Below are 22,311 nucleotides of genomic sequence, written 5' to 3' on the forward strand. Positions count from 1 at the left end.
CCTTTTCCCTTCTTCCATCCTCTTTCGTCATTCCATTCTTCCTCCTTCCTCTTCCTTGTCCCACTGACTCCTCCTTCCCCATCCTTCTTTATTCCTTCTTTATTCCTGTTTTTCCTTCTTCATCCTCCTCCTTCCATCCTCTCTTCCTCCTCCCCCTTTCTCTTCCTTTTTTCTTCCTCCTCCCTCCATCATTCCATCTTCTTCCCTTTTACCTTCCTCCTTCCACCTCATTCTTCCTACTCTTTCCTTCTTCCCTCTGTCCTTCCCATTTTTCCGTCTTCCTCCTTCACTTTCCTCCTTCCATCTCCTTCCTCCTCATCCCTAATTCTTCATCCTCTTCCTCCTTTTTCATTGTTCCTCCTTCACCTTCATCCTGATCTTCTTCTGCTTCCCTCCTCCTCCTCTGCCCCTGCTGATTAACGGTAATTAATTGGGGGCGCGGGCATAGCACTGAGCCCTTGGATGCCCCCCCCCCCCCGGCCCTTCCTCTTTCCTGGCTCTTCCCAACCGCTGGAATGCTGGAACCCGCCTCCCCGACCGCTGGAATGCGGGCCCCCCCCGCTGCGGCTCTGGCCCTACAAAGGGGGGTTTGTCCTGGCCGGGGCGGGGCAGGGCAGGGGGAAGGGCCCCAAGGACTGCGAGGACCCCAGGGGCTGGGAGAAGGGGACCCTGACAATTTCCACTGGGAGGGGCGCCTGATCAGGCCCCCCAGTCCCTTCTATACACCCCAAAACCCTCAAACCCAAATCCTCTTCCTGCACCCCAAAAAGCCCCTCCCCAGTTCCCCTCCTGAACCCCAACTCCCGCCCTGCAACTCAAAATGCCCCCACTTCAATAAGCGCCACCCCAACGCCTCCCAAAACCCCCTGTACCCTCATTCCACCCTCCCCAATTCCTCCCCTTGAAACGAGCTCCCCACAGGAGCATTCCGAGGCAGGGGCTTGGGGTTCCTGCACTCCCCCGGGGAGCCCATCCGGGGCTTGTGTGGGGTCCCTGGAGCCCCTCCAAACCTACATCCCCTGCCCTGAGTTTGGGGGTTGCAGGGGCTGAGGATCCATCCCCTTTCCCACCGAATTTGGGGATCCCATGGGGGAGTCTCAGCCTCCCCCTTGTCCTCGACTTTAGGGGTCCCCATGGGGTGGGTCACACCCCTCTTTTCCCCCCGAGCTTGGGAGTCCCTGGTTAACGGGGGGGGCGGTGGGAGGAGGAGGATGAAGAGGGCGGGGGCAGGGCCAGGAAGGTCCCGGAGGGGCTCGGGGGGAATTTTGGGGGATCCTAGAAGGGAGAAAGGGGGAAACTGAGGCAGCGTCAGCAGGGGGAGATGTCACCCCGTGCGTGCCCTCCCTGTGTCCCTCTCCTTGTCTCCCCTGTGATCCTCCCGGTGTCCCCTGCCCGTGTCCCCGCCGTGTCCCCCCGCCGTGTCTGCCCCCTGTGTCTCCTCTGTGCGTCGCCCGTGTCCCCTCCTTGTCTCCCCTATGATCCTCCCGGTGTCCCCTCCCCGTGGCCACACGTATCGTTCCCGTGTCGTCCCCCCCGTGTCCCCCCCCGTGTCCGTGTCCCCCCCCCCGGCACGGGAAGCGGCTCCGGGCTCGCGGAAACGGCCCCTCCCCGCGCGCCTTCGGCCACGGAGCCGCTCGCGGGACCCACGGGGAGCCCCGAGCTTCCCGCGGGAGCGCCTGGGACCCCCCGAGGCCCCCGTGGAGCCCCTCCATGAAGCCCCCCGGGGCCATGGGGACGCTGCTGCGCGCGCTCGGCCGCCGCGATGGCCCCGACACGGTAGGACCGGGGGGAGGTCCCTGTGTGGGTGGGGGTCCCTTCGTGGGGTGCGGGAAAGGGGAGCTGGGTGCGGGGGGAGAAGCGGCGGGACCCCCCCTGTGGCGCCCCCGCGGGGTTCCCCCGAGGTCCGCTCCAGCCGCCCCCTTCCCACGCGTGACGCTGGGTGGCCGGGGGTGGAAAGTCGCGTCTGACCCTCCCTCCGCTCCCCCCTTCCCCTATATTTTCCCACGCTCACCCCTCGCCCCCACTTTCCCTTTTCCCCATTTTCCCACTTTTTCCCTTTTTTCCCACGCCCCTTCCTCTCCTTCCCACGCCCCCCCCGCTCCTCCCTCCGCTGTCCCCCTCCCCCCGCACACACTCCCACGCCCCTCCCCCTCCGTGGGAACGGCGGGTGGTCCCAGGGGGGGACATTTCCTGGGCTTGTCCCTGCTCCGCTTCCTGCGGGACTCGATGTCCGTGGCCGGGGGCCAGAGGGGCCAGGGGTGACACGGGGGGGACACGCGGAACGACACGGGGGGGAACACGGGGAGGGAGACGAGGGGGCACTGGGAGACGCGGGTGGGACATGAGCGACCCGGGGGGGACACGGGGGGACACGGGAGAGAGAGTGGGGTTGACGCGGGAGTGAGAAGGAATCACGGGAGGGATAAGCGGAGGGAGTCGGGGGGACACGAAGGACATGGGCGGCGTTACTTGGGAGACACGGGGGTGGCATTGGGGGTGACATGAGGGGAACAGGGAGGTGACGCAAGGACAACATGAGGGGACACGAGTGAGACCCGGGAAGGGATACAAGGGACGCAGGAAAGGACGGGGGAGGGACATGGGGAACACTGGGGGTGACAAGAGGGCGACATGATACGGACACATGCGGGGACACGTGTGGCGTCCTGGAGGGAACACGGGTGGCAAGGAGGGGACACAAGAGGTCTCGGGCGGGACACGAAGGGAGAGTCGGGGAAGACACGGAGAGCTCTGTGAGAAGTCATGGAGAGAACCGGGGGGGCACAAGGAGGAACACGAGTGACACCGAGGGGACAAGGGGGTGACAGTCTGGGGACACGTGAGTGGGCCAGAGGAGGACGGGGGGTATGCAGTGGGGCGGCATGAGGGGACACGGAGGTGACACGATGGCAATTGGGAGGGACAGGGGGCGGCACACGGGGGAGAGATCACCGAGGGGACCCGGGGAGAGCGCGGGACGTGAACAAAAGAGACACAGAGGGTGACACGGGGGACATGGCAGGTGACGTCGGGGACAATATGGGAGGGACACGGATGGGACACGGGGGCGTCATAGGGGTGACACAGCAGTGACGCGCGAAGTCATGGGAGTGACACGGGGGGGACACGGGGGGGACACGGGGAACATGCGGTGGCCCCCCCCTCCCCGTGTCCCCCCAGCCGCGGCCGTCAGCACCCGCCTCCCACACGTTCCGAGAGCGGAGCCTGCACCGGGGGGGAGCCTGTGCGGGCTGCGGGACCGCCCTGGGACCCCACGGGCTCGTGTGCAGAGGTGACACCCCCGGGACACGCTGCGGGGGCTGGACGGGGGAATGGGGTGGGGGGGATAATGGGGACAGTGGGGTCGGGACTGGAAGGTTACTGGGGCCAGTGGAGGGGTACTGGGAAGTTACTGGGGACGCTGGGAGGGCACTGGGAGGTTACTGGGAGCATTGGGGGTTTACTTGGATGTTTACTGGGGGCGTTGAGGAGTTTACTGGAGTATTTACTGGAGGAAGTGAGGGGTTATTGGGGATACCGGGAGGTTACTGGGGGCAGCGGGAGGATACTGGCGAGGGAGTACTGGGGTCCCTGGGGGGGCCCTGGGGGGTGCTGATGTCTCCGTTGTCCCTCTCCAGTTTGCAAAGTCGCCGCCCACAAGAGATGTGAGAGCAAGGTACGACGGGAGGCGGGGGCGTCAGCCGAGGGCGGAGGGCCCATTTGGGGCTGGGGTCCCATTTGGGATGACCCCTGTGTCCTCATTCAGGTGACGTCACCGTGCCAACCTCTGCCTCCGCCTGAGCTGGTGAGTGTGGGAGGTCGCGGCCTCCCCAAACCCCCCGGGCAGGAACCTAGACCCCTCAAACCCCCCTCGAGACCCCCAAACCCCTCAGGCACGATCTGAAACCCCCGAAGCATCCCCAGGCAGGACCCCCTGAACTCCCCTCGGGACCCCCAAACTCTCCGGGCAGGATCAGGGACCCCACGGAAGGGGTAAAACCCCCCCAAACCCCCCCAAGCAGGAGATGGGATTCTCCCTCGGGAGCCCCAAACACCCTTGTCAGAATCCGGCGCCCTGGACCCTGAACTGCCCAAGTCCCCCTCGGGACCCCAAAACCCTCCCGGGCAGGGCCCTGCCTCCTCCCCGGTGGTCGGGCTCCCCCAGACCTCGCTGTGCCCCTCCAGAGGCGGAACACGGCCCCGGTGCGGCGTAGTGAGCGCGTGGTGAGAACCCCGAACCCCCCGGAACCCCCAAAACCCCCTCGACTCCCTGACCGGCCCGTGACCCCTAACCTCCCCCCGGTATCCCCAGCCCTCCTCCCGGGAACCCCCTAAACCCCTCTGCTGGAGTCCAAAAACCCCCCTGACCCTCTGCAGGTGTTGGGGACCCCTCGACCTCCCCCGACACCCCTGACACCGCCGTGACTCTGCTGTGTTTTGGGGACCCCTCTGACACCCCCCTTGGTCCCTCCCTTGCCCCTCCCAACCCTCCTCACATTTTGGAGCCCTCCCTGACCCTTGACCCCACGGCCTTGTTATGGGGACACCCCCTGTCTCCCCCAAACCCCCTTGATTCCCTCGACCCCACCCTTTGGGGACTACCCTGACCCCCTCCTTTGCTCCCCCGTCTTGGTCCCACATGAACGCCCAACCCCCGTGTTTGGGGACACCCCTTAACTCGGCCTATATTTTGGGTCCTCCCGACCCCATTTTGCCCCCTCCTCGTTTTTGGGGCACCCCCGCGACCCCCCAGGGCTCCTCGCTGGACAGCGTCCCCCAGCGGAGCACCCTGCCCAGGTACAGGGGGTTTGGAGGTGCTGGGGGATCTCAGGGATGTGGGCGGGGGGAGGAATTTGGGGGAGATCCCAAGAGGTTTTGGGGTGCTGGGGGATCTCGGGGAGGGTTGGGGGCTTGAGGGGGGGCGTTAGAGTGCTGAGAGAGTCCCGGAGGGTCAAATTCTCTCCATTCGATTCTGGGGGTGCCGCCCCCAGTTCTCAGTCCCTCCTTCCCCCCAGGACTCCTCGCACCCCCAGCCCCGAGGTCTCCCCGTTCCCCCCCCTGGACCTGACGTTCGTGACCGAGCGGATCCTGAGCGTGGGGGTCCCGGGGAGCGGCGAGGGGGGTCCCGGGAAGCACCTGCGGCACCTGGCAAAGCTCCTGGGGGCGCGGCACGGCCCCAACTACACGGTGAGGGCAATGAGGGCAACTGGAGGGGTCCGGGAGGGCTGTGGAGGGCACTGGGGGGGCTGTTGGGAGCACTGGGGGAGGTCGAGGGGGGCTGCGGGGGCCACTGGGACCCTTGGGCGGGGGACAAGACACGAGGGACCCTGGGGTGGCAGGGGGCTGGGATGTTGGGGGTTCCAGGGGTGAGCTGGGGGTCCGAGGGCAGTTTCGGGGTCGCCTCGGTGGGTCTGGGCTCTCCCCGACCCCCCCCGTGCCCCCCCAGATTTTCAACCTGTCCGGGAAGCGCCGCGACCTCACACGCCTGAACCCCAAAGTGAGGGGGGATCCGGGAGTATCTTGGGGGGTAGGAGGGTCCCCCCGGGAGATTTGGGGCGTCCTGGGGCATGCGGGGCTCTCGGAGGGGTCCCGGGGATGGGTCTCGCGGGTTTGGGAGATCCTCCGCTCGGTTTTGGGGGTCCCGGGGCAGGTCCCGCGGGGTTGGGAGGGTGCCGGGGGATGGGGGGAATTGTCCTGGGGGTTGCGGGAGTCTCAGGGGGTGCGGGGGTTCCTGGGGGGGTCCCTGAGGGGTTGGGAGTGTCTCGGGAGGGGATGTCCTGGGGAGGGTGAGGGTTCCGGGGGCATCCCGAGAGGTTTGGGGGTATCCTGGTGGGTTTGGGGTCCCCCCGCGGTGTTTGGGGTTCCGGTTCTGAGGTCCCCCCCAGGTGCTGGATTTCGGGTGGCCGGAGCTTCTCGCCCCCCCTCTGGAGCTGCTCTGCTCCGTCTGTAAAGCGCTCGAAGGGTGTCTGGGGGGGCACCCGCGCAACGTGGCCGTGCTGCTCTGCAAGGTGGCGTGGCCGGGGGGGTTTGGGAGCCTCTGAGGGGTCTTTCCGTGGAGTTTGGGGGCTGGGGACAATGGGGAAGAGTCTACGGGGCAATTGGGCGGGCACTGGGTGGCACTGGGGGGCAGGGAGGGGCACTGGTGAGGGCACCGGAGAGGGTACTGGGGGTTACTGGGATGCACTCGGGGCTATGGGGGGCACTGGGTGGTACTGCAGGGCACGGGGGTGTCAGTGGGGGTGACACCGAGAAGCACTGGGGGGTACTCGGGGATGTGGGGGGGCACTGGGTGGTACTGGGGAGGCTCTGGGTGACATTCGGGGGTCCCTCGGAGATATGAAATGGTACGGGGGGATACTGTGAGGTACTGGGGGGTACTGAGGGTCCTCACCCGTCCCCCCACCCTCCCCCAGGGCAGCAAGGCCCCAGTCGGGGTGGTAGTGGGGGCATTTCTGCACTACAGCGACGTGTGGGGCAGGTGAGGGGGCACCGGCGGTCTTGGGGGATCGGAGGGATTAAGGGGGGGGGCTTGGAGAGTTTATGGGGGTTATTGGGGGGACTGGGGGGGTTTATAGGAGGTTGTGGAAAGTTGGGGGGCACAGTGGGGGGGTCAAAAGGAGAATTCTCGCCTTCAGAGGTGGCCCATAGGGGTCAGGAATGGGGGAGCTATGGGGAGGCTGAGAGGGGTCATGGGGGGTTTAAGGGGGTCATGGGGAGGACTTGGGCTATGGATAAATTAAGGGGGCTTGGGGGAGTCTTAGGGGTCCCGGGGAGTCGCGGGGGCTTTAGGGGTACCCTGACCCCCACTTTTGGACCCCCAGCCCCGAGCAGGAGCTGAACGCGCTGAGTATGAGGAGGTTCTGCGAGGAGAAATTGGGGGACGTCCTGCAGCCCTCCCAGCGCAGGTCGGGGGGTTTAAGGGGGACGGGTCCCAGGTGGCTTTAGAGGTCCTGGGGACTGTGGTGAGGTTATGGGGTCTGGGGGGAGGGGGTGTCAGGGGAGGTCATGACGGGATTTGGGGGAGTTGGGGTGTTTTGGGGTGATTTTGGGGAATGGTTTTTGGGGGTTGTTTTGGGGTTATTTTTGGAGTGTTTCTTAGGGCGATTTTTGGGTGGTTTTGGAGTGATTTTTTGGGATGCTTTTAGGGTATTCTAGGGGTAACTTTTGGTGTGGGTTTAGGGTGGTTTCTGGGATGTTTTTGGGGTGATTCTTAGGGGTGTTTTGGGGTCATTTTGAGGGGATTTTTGGAGTGGTTTTGGGGCGATTTGGGGTTCCACTTGTGCCCCCACCCAGGTACACAGAGGATTTTGGGGCATTGCTCTCGGGGCGACTCCGCCTGAACAGCTCCCCCCAGTTCCTGCACCACGTCCTGCTGCCCCCCCTGCCCGCCTACGACCCCCCTGATGGTCAGTTTGGGGCGGGGGGGTACCCCAGCAACCTCCCAGGGCCCCCCAGTGATACCCCCGTGTCTCCCCCAAGGTTGCCGCCCCTTCCTCAAGATCTACCAATCACTGCAGCTCGTCTACACCTCGGGGGTCTAGTGAGTAACACCCTCCCCCACCCCAAATCTGACCTCCCCTGCACCTCGGGAGGTCCCCGGGGCCTCCCAAACCTCACTCCCTCCTGCTGTGCCTGTTGGGGGCGTCCCGGCCCCTCCCCCAAACCTCACATCCCCCACTGTGCCCATTGAGGGGTCCCGGGGCGCTCCCAAAGTTTACAACCCCACCCCCCAAACCTGCATGTCAGAATGCGAACCTCGACCCCCCGCTTTGGAGGGGTCCAGGGGCTCCCTCCAATTTCCCCAAGTGCTCAGTGGGTGCTGGGGTTTCAGGGGGTACCCCTAATCTTGACACCCCCCCAAAACTGACTGCCCCAAGCCTGCTCCCCAAACTTTAACCCCCCCAAAATGCCCCCCCTTTCTTCCCCCAGCAGCGCCCCCCCCTCGCAGTCGCTCTGTGTCACCCTGGAACCGGCGCTGCTGCTCAAGGGGGACGTGATGGTGAGGGAGGGGAATCGGAGGACGAGGGGGGAGGCCGGGGGGTTCTCAGAGGGTCGTGGGGCGGCTCGCGAGTGGCGTGCGGGGAAGGCACGACCACCCCTAACCTTTGTGTGTGTGGCTCCCCCCAACTCACCTGTCCGTGTCCCCCCAGGTGCGCTGTTACCACCACCGGCGCGGGGGGCGCGAGGCGGTTTTTGGGGTTCAGTTCCACACGGGGACCCTGCGCGGACCCCGCCTGAGGCTGCGCCGGGACGAGCTCGACCTGGCCTGGCAAGGTGGGGGCGCGGGGGAGTGCGAGGGGCTGGAGATCAGAGGGAGCTGGGGCAACTGCGGGCTCTGGGTGGCTTCGGGTTTTGAGGGGGCACGAGAGGACGGGGAGAGTTTGGTGGTGCTTAGGGGGCTGGGGGGGTTGGGGGGAGAGTCCTGGGGTGACTCGGAGGGTGCCAGGAGAGGGGACACAGGGGGATTTGGAGGCACAGATTACGGGGACATGCCCCAGTTCCCCTGTGCCCCCCTCCAGACGAGAACAAGGAGGGCAGACCTGTGGGAATTTGGGCGTGCAGAGGCAGATGAGAGCTGGGAACGGGCGACTGGGGGGATACAGGGGGATTTGGGGATGCAGATTATGGGGACGCCCCCCCGCCCCGCCAAACCGCCCGTCATGCCTTCCCAGACCAGCGCTTCCCCCCTGACGCCACCGTCGAGTTCATCTTCTCCTCAGGCCCCGAGAGGGTCGAAGGTGAGTTTTGGGGGGCGGAGACGCCCGGGGATACCCCGCCGGGCCCCTTTTTCACTGCCCACCCCTCCTTCCCTCCTCCCCCAAGGCTGGGTCCCCCCACGCGGCCCCCCCGCCTCCCCTATCGATTACGGGGTGCAAGACCCCGCGGTTCGGCGTGACTCCTACGATGGGCACTGGGACAGCCCCGAGGGTAAGAGGGGGTCGGCGGGGTCCCCAAGGCATGGGGGGCGGAAGAGGGACCCCATAGCCTGGGGTTTGGGGCACTCGGGGCGGGTCTCAGGGTGCTGGAGGGTGTTGGGGTGACCTGGAGTGTCAGGGGTGGCTGGGGCGATTTGAGGGGCTGGGGGGACTGAGGGTGTTCGGGGGTTTCAGGGAAGCCCCGCGATATGGGAGGGCGGGGATTTGGGGGAGGCCTGGAGAAAATGCGAGGAACTGGGGGAGCACGGGGGGCTTTGGGGGGCAGTATGGGCGTACGGGAGGGGTCCCCCATGGCCTGAAGGGGATGGGGGAGGAGATAGGGGTTCCCGCGGTGTTCCGGGTTGGGTTTTGGGGATGCGGGGAGAGGGGTTTTGACAGCCCTTTCCCCCCCCCAGAGCTCTCCCACACTTGGGGTCCCCTGGATGGGAGCCCCTACGCCCGCGTGCAGAAGAAGGGGGGACCCTCCCCACCCGGGGGGGACTCTGACTCCCCGCCCCCACCTGGAGCCCCCCATGGCCGCCCCCCGCCCCCCACGGCTGCTGAGCGTCGGGAGTTGGAGCAGCTGCTGGGGGGGTTCGGGGTGCAGGGGGGCCGCAAGACCCCCGGCCCAGGGGAGGAGGCCCCTGACACACCTGAACCACTCAGGACCCCCACAGTCTATGGGACCCCCGAACCACTCGGGACCTCAGCACCCTACAGGAATCCCACATCCTATGGGACCCCAATATCCCTTGGAACCCCAATATCCCACTGCACCCCCACATTCCATGAGACCCCGATATCCCATAAGAGCTCCCCCTCCCAGGGGACCCCCACTTTCCATGGGACCCCTGCTCCCCACAGCCTCCTCACATCCTGCGGGACCCTAACACCCCACAGCTTCCCCACATCCTGTGGGGGCCCCAGGTCCCAGGGGTCCCCCACACCCTATGACACCCCAAAACCCTACCGGACCCTGGTGCCCCACGTGACCCTGACACTCCATGGCCCCCCAGCATCCCAGGGATCCCCAGCTTCCTACGGGACCCCAGCACCCCGTGGCTCCCCAGTATCCCCCGGGACTCCAACACTCCATGGGGTCACAGCACCCTATGGGACCCCAATATGCCACAGGACCCCAATATCCCGGGGGTCCCCTACATTCCATGGCACCACACTATCCCAGAACACCTTGTTGCCCAGTAGCACCCCAGTATCCCAGGGGACCTTGATATTCCAGGGGTCACCGATACCCTACAGCCCCCCAGCTGGGACCCCAACATCCCTGGAGACCCCAACACCATATGGGACCCCAACATCCCAGGGTTCCCCATCACCCTATGGGACCCCACCATCTCATGGATCCCCAGCATCCCAGGGCCCTCACACTCCCCATAGCCCCCCACCAGCCCAGAAGTCCCCAACATCCTATAGCCCCCCAATATCCCACGGCACCGCAGTAATCCATGAGACCCTGACACCCTATGGGACACCTACATCCCAGGAGACCTCAGCCCCCCACAGCCCCCCGACATCCTACAGCCCCCCAAAACCCCATGGCGCTCCAGTATCCCCTGGGGTCCCAATCTCCCACATCACCCCAATATCCGAGGCACTCCCAGCCCCCCACGGGACCCTGATTTCCCATGACCCCCCGGCATCCTGCAGCCTCCCAGTAGCCCACGGGACCCCCTCACTTCACAGCCCCACAGCATCCCATGGGATCCAGATATCCCACAGCCCCATCGCACCTCACAGCCTCCCAGTATCCCACAGTCCCCCGAGCCCTTGGGCCCCACCCAGCCCCTGGGTCCCCCCGTGCCCCCCGCTGTGCCGACGAGCCAGCCTGGCCTCCCCCCGGGACTCCCCAAAACGAGGGGTGCAGCGCTCGCTGTCCGAGGGGTTCCCCCCGTGGGGGGGCTACGGGCGCCCAGTGGCGGGGGGGTACCTGCTTTTGGGAGGGCTCTCGCCCCTCTGCCCCTGTCAGGACTGCCAGGGCTGGGGGGGCGTCTCCCCGCTCCCCACCCGCCCAATTTATGGCAGGCATGACTGGGAGGGACCCCCCGCGCCCCCTCTGGAGCCCCCAAGTTGCCCCCATTGCGGCCGGCCCGGGTTGGGGCTGGGGCAGGGACACCCACCTGGAAAAGGGGGCTACGATCCCCCCGCCATGGGGGAGCCTCAGGAGCCAACAGGTAAAGATGGGAGGGCAAAAGGATTAATGGGGGTCCTGGGCGGTATTAGGGACATGGAGGAGATGTAAAAGGGCTGTGGGGGCTTCTTGGGGGAGTTGTGGGGCATTGAAGGGGCTATTGGGAGGTCCTAGGGGGGGATCTGTGGGAGGTAGCAGGGGTCATGGAGGGGGTCTGGAATGGTGATGGGCGGATTGAGGGGGATCTAAAGGGGTGGGGGGGGTTGGGGGGGGGGGTCCGAGGCCAGGGGGGGGGGGGGGGGCCCTGGGGGGAGCGGAGGATTAAACGGAGGGAGATTCGGGGGAGTTTGGCGGGTTTAAAGGGGTGACTGGGGGAACCGGGGGGTGTTGGGGAGAGGCAGGGGGCAAAGGAGCCACTGGAGGGAGGTTTTTGGAGGCCCCCTTAAAAAGAACTTCTGGTGGTCGAACTCCCCTCTCTCTGTGACCCCAGGGCGACGCAGCCCCATTGAGGGGATCCCCTGGCCGGACGCCCCACGCGCCCTCCCCGAGTCTCCCCGGGCCCCCTCCCCCGGCAGCGGCACCCCCGGGTCCCCCCCGCCCCCGCAACCGCCCCTGCCCGAGAAGCGACATCCCCCGGCCCCGGGGGGACCCCGGGACCCCTCCTCACCCCAGCGCAGCCCGGAGGGGGCCCAGGGACACCCCTCGGCTGGGGCGGGGCCGGGCGGGACCCCTCCCGGGGGTACCTTCGTGCAAGACACGACCAAGTTCTGGTACAAACCGGGGCTGTCCCGGGAGGAAGGTACGGGGGGGTGGGGGGAACGGGGCGCTGGGGACGCCCGGGGGATTGTGGGGGGGCCATGGGGGCCAGAAACTCCTAGGGGGTTTTGGAAGGGATGGAGTTGGGGGGAATATTAGGGAGTATTGAGGGGCTGGGGGGGTGTTTGAGTGGGATCAGGGCAACATAGAGGGGGGATCGAGGGGGGTCAGTGAGGGGGCGGTCGGGGGGGCTGTGGGGGGCTGGGGGGGAGAACGGTGGGGGTCGGGGCGGGATTTATGGGGGGAGTCCCGGGTGAGGTCTGTGGGTGGGGGGAGTCAGTGGGGTCTCCCCGTGTGCCCCCTCCCCTCCGTGTGACCCCCGCGTGCCCCCCAGCCGTGTCCCTGCTCAAGGCGGCCCCTCCCGGCTCGTTCCTCGTCCGCCGCAGCAGCAGCTTTCCAGGGGCGTTCGGGCTCGCCCTCAGGGTGGGAGTCCCGCCCCCCCGCGCCACCGCCAGAGCGGGTATGAACCCTCTCAAATCTCTCCCGAACCATCAGACCTCTCCAGTTCCATGAACACCCCCGGCATGCCCCAGATCCACCTCCCCCGCTATGGAATATTTGGGGGCCGGGGGGGGGGGGCGGGTCTCGGGCATCTCCCAGCGCTCTGACACCCCCTGAAAATCTCTGGGGTCCCCTGAAAATCACCCCAGATTCCTCAGCAGCAGCCGCCAAAACCACCCATAGACCATCCCCATGCAGTGTTTGGGCTCGTGGGGAGGGGGGGTGTGCATAGATGGGGGGCGGGGTCTGCCAGGTGAGGCTGGACACCTTCGACACACCAAGAACCCTCCCAGATCCCCCCATGGACACCCTCAAATGCCCCATAGGCATCGGGGGGTGCCGTGGGGGGTGGGGTGAGGATCTCAAGGGTCTCCCTGGCGTCTGACTCCCCACGGCCCCCCAGGGGACCCTCAGGAGCAGCTGGTCCGGCACTTCCTGATCGAGACGGGCCCGCGAGGGGTCAAAATCCGGGGGTGCCCCGAGGAGCCTTACTTTGGTGAGGGGGGCTCGAGGGGAATCTGGAGGGGTCTCTGAGGGGGTGAGGGGGGAAGTCAGTGGGAGGGGCTATGGGGGTCAGTGGGGTCTCAAGGGGAACTCGGGGCTTAGAGGGGTCGGGGGAGGGTTGGGATCCGGGAGAATCTGTGGCGGCTTCGGGGAACCAGCGGGGGTTTTGGGGTGCCCTGACCCCTCTTCTCCACAGGGAGCCTCCCGGCGCTGGTGCTGCAGCACTCCATCACCCCCATCTCGCTACCGTGCACCCTCCGCATCCCCCACGCAGGTGGGCACCCCAAAAACTGCGGGTACACCCAAAAACTGTGCGGACAACCCAAAACTCTCATGTGACACCCCCAAAACCCCGCGGGGACACCCCAAAAGACCCTGGGAGCTCCCCCAAAAGCTCCCCAGGGAAACAACCAAAATCCAAGAAGGAACACCTCAAAAACAGCGGGGACACCCCAAAATCCCCGCGGGGACATTCCTGAACACCTGCTGGGGCACCCCAAAAACGCAAGGATACCCCAAAATCGCAAAATCCCAATACCACGGGAGCTCCTAAAACCGTGGGAACTCACAAAATTGCAGGGACACTCCTAAACGGTGGGGACCCTCCCAGACACTCCTCCAGCCCCCCCAAATTCCCCCAACCCCCTAATTTCCCCTGCCAGAGAGTTCTGGACAGTTCGTGGTGGGGCACGGGGTAGTCCCGGCTGCCCCCCCCACACCTTGTGCCCTCCTTCCCCAGAGCTGCAGGAGGGGGCCCCAGATCCCCCCGGACCCCCCAATGTCAGCACGGCCGGAGCCCTCCTGAGGCAGGGGGCAGGTGGGACTGGGGGTACTGGGGCAACTGGGCACACTGGGGCAAATGGGATTTGGGACACTGGAGTGTACCAGGGGCACTGGGGGTGGTACTGGGGATACTGGAGTGGGGGGCACTGGGATGGGGGGGAGTTACTGGGGTGGTGCAGGCACTGAAATTGGGTCACTTGTGTGGGGTTGGCATCGGGACTGGGAGCACTGCGGGAACTGGTCTCGGTTTTGGGGAGGCCGTCCCAGTTTTGGGGAGGCTGTCCCAGTTTTGGGCAGCTTCCTCCTCACTGACCCCCCAGCCTGCTCTGTGCTGTTCCTGGGCTCGGTGGGAACCGAGGCCCTGACTGGGCCCCAGGCTGTGGCCAAGGCCGTGGGGTCCCTTCTGGAGGGGATTGCGAGTGCAGGGGGGTCTTCCCAGCCCCCCTCCAGCTCCGTGCACTTCAAGGTGTCAACACAGGGGATCACCCTGACGGACCGGCAGCGCAAGTGAGGGACCCCCGAACCCCCAAGCCAAGAAATCCTCTAAACCCAGACCCCTCTAACTCCCCCAATGACCCCTGTCCCCCAACCCTCCCCAAACCACCCAACCCCTACATCCAGAGCTCTTCAAACCAAAATCCCCTCAAACACCGACCCTCTAAACAAACGCACCAATACCACCAGTTCCTCAAAACCTCCCAACCCCCAAACACCAACACCTCAAACCCTCTCAAATGCCCCCAAATCCCCACCCCCTGAACCACCAACCCCACTAACCCCCTAATCCTCCAAGCAACTGATCCCCCAAACCTCGACATCTCCCAAGACCAACCCCGACCTTCTCCCCAAACCCCTCGGCACCCACCGACCCTGGCCCAGAAACCCACCCTGCCCCCCCCCCCCCACCCCCCGCCAACCCTCCCCCTCACCCTGTGCCCGTCGCCCCCAGGCTCTTTTTCCGCCGGCACTACCCTGTGAGCAGCATCACACACTGCAGCACTGACCCCCAGGACCGCAGGTGAGGGGAGGGCACATGGGGGGCACAGGGGGACCCCCAATCACCCAAACCCTCCCAGACCTCCCAACGCCTTTAACCCCCCAGGTGGATGAACCCCGACGGGACCACAGCCAGGTACATGGAGACCCCCAGAACTGAATCCCCCAGAAAGGAGGGCGGCACAGATCTGACTCTGGCCTTGCCCCTTCCTCCCTGCTGGCCCCCCCAGGATTTTCGGGTTTGTGGCCAAGCAGGCAGGAGCACCAGGGGGGGGCAACGCATGTCACGTGTTTGCGGAGCTGGACCCCGAGCAGCCGGCAGGGGCCATCGTCGCCTTCGTCACCAAAGTCCTGCTGGGAACGCGGAACTGAGAGACCCCAGGGACCTCCCCAGGACCCCAGAAACCATCTGGGGATTACCAAAGTCCCCCGAGGCAGGGGTCCTCAGGGGCACCCTCAAAACCCAGTGGGACTCCCCCCACATCTTCACCAAGATCCTGCTGGGGACACAACCTTGAGGGACCCCCAGAACCCCCTGGGACCTCCAAAAATGTCTGGGGATGCCCAAAACCCCCCGAGTCCACCATTCCAAGGGGCGGACAGAGGGACACACATAACCAAGCCCCCTGCCATAATCAGCACCATCACCAAGGTCCTGAACACTCACAAACCCCCCCGAGGCTTCCCCAAAACCATCCCTGGACCTCCCAAACTCTCCTCGACACCCCCGATTTGGGGAGAGCACAAGGGGATGCCCATAATCGCCCTCACCACCATCTTCATCACCAAAGTCCTACTGGATTTCTCCCCAAACTCCCCGAAAGACCCCTCCTCCAACCTCTCAAAAACACTCTCCAGATCCTCCCACCCCCTCTTGGAGGCCCCCCAAAACCTACTGCACCCCCTGAACTGCCCTCTCAAGAGAGGGGGGGCTGGTAGAAAAGGGGGCACAGGGACACCCCTGCTATCTGGGGGTTCCTGGGAGAACCCAAATAAATCCACATTTATTTTGGTGTAAGAAATGGGTTTATTTGATGAGGGGGGGCATGGGGACACCCCACCATGTGCAAACATCAAAGGGGACCCCAAAACCAGCCCAGCCCCCACCGAAGAACTGGGGGTCTGGGGGGTCCCACGGGGTTGGAAGGGCCAGGTTACATTCATGATGGGGGGAACCCCTAATTCTGCCCCCTGGAGCCCCCCAAGAATGTGAGGCGCTGGAAGAGATGGCAGGGCACAGGTGTGATCTGGGGGGGGCACTGGAGAGTCAGTGGAGTGGAAGGGGTTGGGGTGACTGGAGAGAGTCAAAAGGGTGATTTGGGGGGTTCTGGGGGGTGCACAAGGTTCACCAGTGGTGGAAGGGACAGGACTGAGACCCCCCAAAGCCACCTGAAGCGGTCATTGGGATAACTGGGGGGGGCAGGATTGAGTCCCCCAAAAACATGGGGGTGGGGCAGGAATGGGCCCCCCAAAAATATGGTGGAGGCCATGGTTGAGACCCCCAAAAACCACCTTGGGGGGCAACATTGGGGTACTTTTGAGGGGCCAATGGAGGGATTAAATTTAGGGGACCCCCCCCCCAAAGAGTCCCCAAAATTATGGGGGGGGGCAGGAGTAAAACCCCAAATACCACCTTGGGGGGGGTCTCCATTGTTGTGCAAACACCCTAAAGTGCACTGGGAGAGCCCAGGGTGGGTCCGGGAGCACCAGAGGGTTTCAGGTTTTGGGAGTCCCACGCTGGCCCCCCCTTTATCCGCTCAGGGGGTGCAGGTCCACCTTGACCCTCTCGCCAGTGCTGAGCATCCCCACAGTGGGGAAGAGACCCCCAGGGGGGACCCCAACCTCCCTACGCCCCACGACTGTCCCGTTCCGCGTGAAGAACACCTGGGGGGGCACAAATCGGGAGGGTCACCCCTATATTGGGAGGAGGCCAGGGAAACCCCATCACCCCCAAAAAAACAGGGGTACAGGGGGGAATAAGGCAAGGAAAGATGAGACAAAAGTGGGGTGAAGGGGGAATTTTGGGGAGAGTTTTTGAGGGTGCACAAAGACATGCTGGGGGTCAACCCAAACTATAAGGGGAGGGCGGGGAGAAGCCAATCTCCACAAAAGTGGGGGCAAAGCGGTGAGTCACGGTAAATAGAAGCCAGTGGGGGTTGTGGGGAAGATTTTGGGGTGATGGAGGGTCCAGGGGTGGGGCACAAATACATGTGGGGATCATAGACAAACGGGGGTTCATCCTAAAATGTGAGTGGGGGCAGGATATCCCCCAACCTCCCAAAATCCAGCTGCTGGAGCCCCCAGACTGATTCAAAAGGATCCCAGTGGAGGACAAAGAAGAATTTTGGGGTGGAGGAGTTTTTCAGGGTACCGTTTTTTTTTCTGGCGAGGTGTCCCCAACCTTACCACGACTTTCCTGCCTTCCTGCTCCATGTCCTCCCCATCCTCTTCTTCCTCCTCCTCTTCCTCTTCCTCCTCCTCCTCCTCCAGGTACATCACATTGCGCACCTTCACCTTCACCTCAGGGGGCTCTGAGGCATCATCACTGTCACCTGGGACAGGGAAAAGGGTGAGGGACCCCCCCCAGGGCCCGCCCAGACTTTAGGGATCCCAGCCCCACGATACCTTCGCTGTCCCGGCCATAATCCCGAGGGAACATGATCCCACAGCCCATCACGTCGCCCTTGTAGCAGCGGGGGCCAAAGGGATCCCCCACCCCGCTGCCATGGAACAGCTTTCCGTCATCTGGGGGGAGACCCCGAATTAGGAGGATCCCCCAGTTCATGGGGGAAACCCCCAGAAACCCTCCACGGCGGTGTACCCCAAAAAAAGGAAGAGAAAGGGGCAAAGAAAGGGGTTACAGGTAGAGAAGGAGGAGGGGAAAACGGAGAAGGCAACAACTGGGGATGGAGGGGTGCACAAAGGGACCCTCAAATCAGGAGGGACTCCTCAGGTCATGAGGGGGACCCCTCCCATGGAAGTGCACCCCAAAAAAAGGAGGGAAATAGGCCTGAGGAAAGTGGAAGGAAGAAGAGAACAAAGGGCATGAAAGGGCAACGGGGGAGAAAGGAGGGAAAAGGGGGGAAAAGGGAGAAGCCATGGGGACCCCCCCAAGGGGCTGGAAGCCACCCCTCAGACTCTCAGTGGGAGTGCACCCCAAAAAACAAGGAGGAAACTGGGTTGGGAAAGGAAGAGAATGAAGGAAAAAAAATGGAGGAAAGGAGAAGGGAAGAGGGAGGGGTCATGGGGATCCCTCAAGTTAAGGGGGACCCCCAAGGTCATGGGGGAGATCCCCAGGCCCTCATTATAGGGCTGCAACCCAAAATAGGGGGTAAAAATGGGAAAGGGGCTTTCAGGGGGAGAAAGAGTAGGAGGTCCCACTATTGGGGTCCTGCGTTGGGGGGGGTCCCGCCCATTTTGGGGGTCTCCCCCACTTTTGGGGGGGCTCACCCGCATGATAGGCCACCGAGCCCCTGCTCCAGCCGGGGTGACGATTTTTGGGGTAATCCTGGGGGGGCACAGGGGAGGGAGATGAGGGCAATGTGGGGGGCCCAGCCACCCCAACCCTGTCAGCCCAAATTTTTCCCCCCAAACTCTCATTTTTGACACCTCCCCATCTTTCCATCCAGCCCCGAACCGGTGGAGAGGTCTAGCCCCCTCCCCCCAAACCCACTCCCCCAAATCTGAGCCCCCTCCCCACCTTCATTGGCCACTCTCAACCCTGAAGGAGGCTCCATCCACTCTTTACTCCCCCTGTAAGCCCCCGGACCACCACCCCACTTCCCTGCCCCTCCCAGCTCCGTATTTATCTCCACCCACCCCAGCCCCCCGACTCCAATTCCGAGCCCCCCGCGCACCTTCCTGGCCACGCCCAAGGCGATGTAGCACTTCTCGCCCGGGTCCAGGATCTCCAGCTCGAAGTAGTGGCTGCGGGGACTGAGCGGCCGCCGGGTCTGGGCCAGCCCCACATCCACTATGCTCTTCCCTTTCCCCACGTATTCCAACACCTGGGCGGGGCGCGGAGTGGGCTCAGACGGGGGAAAAAGGGGCACCTCCCAATCCGGACCAGCCCCAGATCCGTGAAATTCATCCCCATCTCTACCTAATAACAACACCTGGGTGGGTTTAGGGGGTCCCGGGGGAATCTGGGGGATCACAAAGGCTGAGGGGGGGTCACAGAGGGTCGGGGGGGCACGCACAGGGGATTTCAGGGGCACCCAAGAACCCCCCGAGTCCCAATGTCACTGCTGTGACCTCCTTTACCCTGCCCCCCTGTCATGGCCCCCCATTTCACCCTCCCCAGGACTGGGGACACCTCTTGTCCCCTCCCCAAAACTGTTCTTACTCGAACTCCCAGGCCCAAATTTTCCCCACCCCATAAATTTTCATAAATTTCTGACCTCTGCGGCCAGGGAGGGGGTCCAACCTCTTCCAACAGACTCCCCCCCTCAGTCCTCATTCTGAGCTCCCTTCTCACTTCCCTGGGCCATCCCCAGTCCTGGGAGAGGCTCCAGCCCCACTTTTTCCCTCTCCCGGCCCCCTGACCCCCCCGAAACCCCCGAGTTTCCGGGTGCTCACGGAGCCACAGAGCCGCACGTCATGGAGCCTCCCCCACTCCTCCTCCAGGCTGTCCACCAGCATCGCACCCCCCTCGTCCTCGGGGGGCCCGGGTGGCGGCAGATGCAGCCGAACCTCCTCCCCCAGTGAGTGCAGCCCCACGGCTGGGAACAGCCCCGGGGGCGACAGTGGCACCCCCAGACCCCCCACCTGCAATTAAGGGGAGTCAGGGGGTGCAGGGGACTCGGGAACAAGGGCACCCCCCAGGTCCCCCCATCTGGGATTCAGGGAAACACCAAAGTGGGAAGTGGGGAGCTCTGGAGGCTTTGGGGTTTCAGAAGATTTGGAGGTTCCCCCATCTCCTGTCCATTCTTTGTGAAGAGTAGCTGGGGAAGGGGGCAAAAGGATGCCCTGTTTGGGGGATTCTGGGAGGTTTAGGGGTGCCCAGGTGAATTTTGAGGGTGCTCTGGGGCAGGATGGGGGTCCCCTCACCCTCTGGCCATTCTTGGTGAAGAAAACCTGGGCTGGGGGGGCCCCGAACGAGCCCCTCTCAACGCCGCAGCCGATCCGGTCCCCAGAACTGCACTTGGAGCCAAACTGGCGCCCCTTGGCCCGGCCACTGTAGAGCCTGGAGCACACCAAAAATGGGGGGCACCCCGAAAATGGGAGGTTCAGAATGGGAGAAAGGGTGTCAGTAACACGGGACCCCAAACCTGGAGCAGACCCCAAATATCGTGACAGGCCCCAGTGCCCCCAGCACCTCCCAGTCCTGCTGCCCCCACGGCTCCCCCCAGTACCCCGACATGCCCAAGGTCCCAAACCCTCAATATCCTGACATCCCCCTACTATTCCGGCACCCCGATATCCCAAAGCATCTCATCCTTCATCTCACTGTCCAATATCATGACATCTCCCAATATCATGAAATTCTTTAATATCTCAAGACTCGCAATTATCCCAACACCTCCCTGCTATCGCGACATTCCCCACTATCCCAACAATCCCCGCCATCCTGGCCCCGCCCCCCGCTATCCTGACACTCACTTTCCATCATCGGCGTGGTAGGCGACAGAGCCGGGCCCCCATCCCGGGGGGTGCTCGAGGCTGTGGCAGTGCGGGACCAGCCCCACGGCGATGGTGCCGCGGACCCCGCTGTCCACGATGGACACCTGGGCACGGGGCGGTGGGGTCAGGGCTCTGGACCCCCCCCGGGACAGCCCGCGCCCCCCGGACCCCCAGGCTCACCTCGAAGTAGTTGCTGTCGCGGGTCAGCGGCCGCGGGGCCACGTAACAGCCGACCTCGCCCGAGGGGCCGCGGTAGCTGCGGGGGGCGGGGGGGGCTGAGACACCCCCAGACCCAGCCCCCTCCCAGATCTGTGGGTGCTTCCAGATCCCGTGGGCACCCCTAGCCCCCTCTCCGTGGGTCCAGCCCCCTCCCCAGCGGGAACCCCCAGCCCCTCCTATCCTCCTGGGTGCCTCCTCCACCTCCTTGCCCGCCCCCCCAGCCACCTCCATGTACCCCCAGGCCTCCTCCATCCCCTCACGCGCTTCCCGGAGCCCCCCAGCCGCCTTTTGCCGTTGCCCCCGGCCCCCCCCAGGGTACCTGAGGGTGTCCCCGTCCACCAGGATGTGTCGGGCGCGTTCCTGGCAGCGGAGGCCCCGATCCCGGTCCCGGTCTCGGCCCTCCCGCACCTCCCGGATCTCCCGGATCCGGCGGCGCCAGTTCAGGAACCTGAAGTGCAGGTTCAGGTCATCCATGGCGGGGGGGCTCCTGCGGGGAGGCAACGGTGGGACCTCCGAAAGGACGGGGGGCCCGGAACCCACACATCCGAAACTGACACCCCGAATCAGACGTGAACCTCTCCCAAAACCCGGGATCCCCCAAAATTGAGCCCCAAAACCACACCTGACACCCTAAACACACACCTGACGCCCCAGAATTGTCCCCCCAAACGCACCTGAACCCACAAAACTCCCCCCAAAACACAGCCAATCCTCCAAATCATACCTGAACCCTTTAAACATACCTAACTCCTCAAAATACACCCAAACTCTCAAAATTAATCCACAAAACACATCTGATGCTCCAAAATACCCTAAGCTCCCTAAACACATGACTCCCTAAAATACATGTAACCGCCTAAAACTCATCGGGCCCTCCAAATACACCTGGACCCCCAAAACAAACCTGAACCCAAAAAACCCACTGGAGACCTCCCAAAACTGTCCTCCCAAACACTCACCTGAAACCCCATACACACACCTAACACACCCAAATCACACCTGCGATCCGTCAAAACTGCCACTCAACACACACCTGACCCTCCAAAACCCACACCTGGCACACCCAAATCACACATGCCAGCCCAAAACTGACCTCCAATCCCAACCCTGGCACGCCCCCACACACTAAGGACCCCCCATTCCGAGGGTCTCCCTTCCCCAGAACCCCCCCAGGCCCCCCATTCCCCCGGCACCGCGACCGGTACCCCACCATGGGACCCCCCAGACTTCCCGAATTCCCCTCAGGACCCCCAAATCACTCCCGCATTCCCTTTATCGGAGTCTCCCCGTCCCCCCCGACTCCTCAGGACCCGTCCTAATGTCCTCCAGACGTCCCCACACCTCCCAATCTCCCCAGAGCCGCCCCCCCCCCCCCGGCCCCCCAATGCCCCTTTACCAGGGGTCCCGCCCCCTCCATGGGCCGCGCTCACATCCGGGTCCCGCTCGCTTCCTCCTCCCTGCGCCCGCCCACTGCGCCCCGCGGACCAATCGGCACCGACTGCGCCACCGACTGACGGTGCCGATTGGAAGCTGATGCTGAAGAGGGCGGGAGGCGGAGCCTTCCGGGGAATGCGCGTGCGCCACGATCACGTGACGCTGCGGGCATAGGGGCACGAGGCATAATGGCGCCCCCCGGAGGACACTACAGGCAGTGGGAGCAACTGGGGAGAATTCGGGGGCCAGGAGTTACTGGGGGCACTGAGGGGAAGTGTGAGGAATGGAGGCGGAGTTGGGGGAACTGGGGAGACTTGGAAAATAGGGGGGATGGGGGGCTTTTGGGAGGACTGGGGAGAATTGGAGGATACT

At 64.2% G+C, this 22,311-nt stretch overlaps 2 protein-coding genes across 7 annotated transcripts; one reads left to right on the forward strand and one right to left on the reverse strand.

Annotated features, from left to right (window-relative positions):
- The first annotated feature begins 1,622 nt into the window (after nucleotides 1–1,622).
- On the forward strand, nucleotides 1,623–15,686 carry TNS2 (tensin 2). 6 transcript variants are annotated; one of them, XM_088068895.1, is made up of 27 exons: nucleotides 1,623–1,776; nucleotides 3,181–3,292; nucleotides 3,639–3,676; nucleotides 3,767–3,805; nucleotides 4,186–4,224; nucleotides 4,754–4,797; nucleotides 5,016–5,187; nucleotides 5,447–5,497; nucleotides 5,886–6,008; nucleotides 6,414–6,478; nucleotides 6,822–6,905; nucleotides 7,294–7,406; nucleotides 7,480–7,540; nucleotides 7,930–7,999; nucleotides 8,151–8,274; nucleotides 8,673–8,738; nucleotides 8,824–8,928; nucleotides 9,332–11,107; nucleotides 11,555–11,863; nucleotides 12,215–12,340; nucleotides 12,785–12,877; nucleotides 13,082–13,159; nucleotides 13,625–13,702; nucleotides 13,989–14,175; nucleotides 14,618–14,686; nucleotides 14,771–14,800; nucleotides 14,920–15,686. In XM_088068895.1, exons 1-27 carry the CDS (start codon nucleotides 1,711–1,713, stop codon nucleotides 15,680–15,682), a joined length of 4,881 nt encoding a protein of 1,626 aa, XP_087925021.1. In that variant the 5' UTR covers nucleotides 1,623–1,710; the 3' UTR covers nucleotides 15,683–15,686. The 6 variants fall into 6 exon arrangements, with proteins under 6 accessions (XP_087925021.1, XP_087925022.1, XP_014116064.2 ...); XM_088068896.1 differs by having other exon boundaries at nucleotides 7,933–7,999; XM_014260589.2 differs by having other exon boundaries at nucleotides 14,895–15,166.
- SPRYD3 (SPRY domain containing 3) lies at nucleotides 15,668–22,161 on the reverse strand. Its single transcript, XM_005532014.3, has 11 exons — nucleotides 21,902–22,161; nucleotides 20,825–20,992; nucleotides 20,467–20,542; nucleotides 20,266–20,390; nucleotides 19,714–19,849; nucleotides 19,243–19,431; nucleotides 18,522–18,671; nucleotides 18,115–18,172; nucleotides 17,290–17,409; nucleotides 17,071–17,216; nucleotides 15,668–16,548 (listed from the first exon to the last, which is right to left on the reverse strand). The coding sequence occupies exons 2-11, from the start codon at nucleotides 20,977–20,979 to the stop codon at nucleotides 16,414–16,416; spliced, it is 1,290 nt and encodes a 429-aa protein (XP_005532071.1). The 5' UTR covers nucleotides 20,980–20,992; nucleotides 21,902–22,161; the 3' UTR covers nucleotides 15,668–16,413.
- Between the last annotated feature and the right edge of the window lie 150 nt (nucleotides 22,162–22,311).

Source organism: Pseudopodoces humilis, chromosome 32 (assembly GCF_049639895.1).
Source record: "Pseudopodoces humilis isolate 2021_Gansu_Grassland_sample_001 chromosome 32, ASM4963989v1, whole genome shotgun sequence".
NCBI classification, from domain to species: Eukaryota; Metazoa; Chordata; class Aves; order Passeriformes; family Paridae; genus Pseudopodoces; species Pseudopodoces humilis.

Excerpts from the sequence above, each read along its gene's own strand:
- TNS2 (XM_088068895.1), top strand. The coding sequence starts at position 1,711 with ATGAAGCCCCCCGGGGCCATGGGGACGCTGCTGCGCGCGCTCGGCCGC. Across the intron at positions 3,677-3,766 it reads ACAAGAGATGTGAGAGCAAG|GTGACGTCACCGTGCCAACC; the intron begins GTACGACGGGAG and ends GTCCTCATTCAG. Across the intron at positions 7,407-7,479 it reads CGCCTACGACCCCCCTGATG|GTTGCCGCCCCTTCCTCAAG; the intron begins GTCAGTTTGGGG and ends GTCTCCCCCAAG.
- SPRYD3 (XM_005532014.3), bottom strand. The coding sequence starts at position 20,979 with ATGGATGACCTGAACCTGCACTTCAGGTTCCTGAACTGGCGCCGCCGG. Across the intron at positions 19,432-19,713 it reads TCACCAAGAATGGCCAGAGG|GTGGGGGGTCTGGGGGTGCC; the intron begins GTGAGGGGACCC and ends CCTTAATTGCAG. Across the intron at positions 18,672-19,242 it reads ACGTGCGGCTCTGTGGCTCC|GTGTTGGAATACGTGGGGAA; the intron begins GTGAGCACCCGG and ends CGCCCCGCCCAG.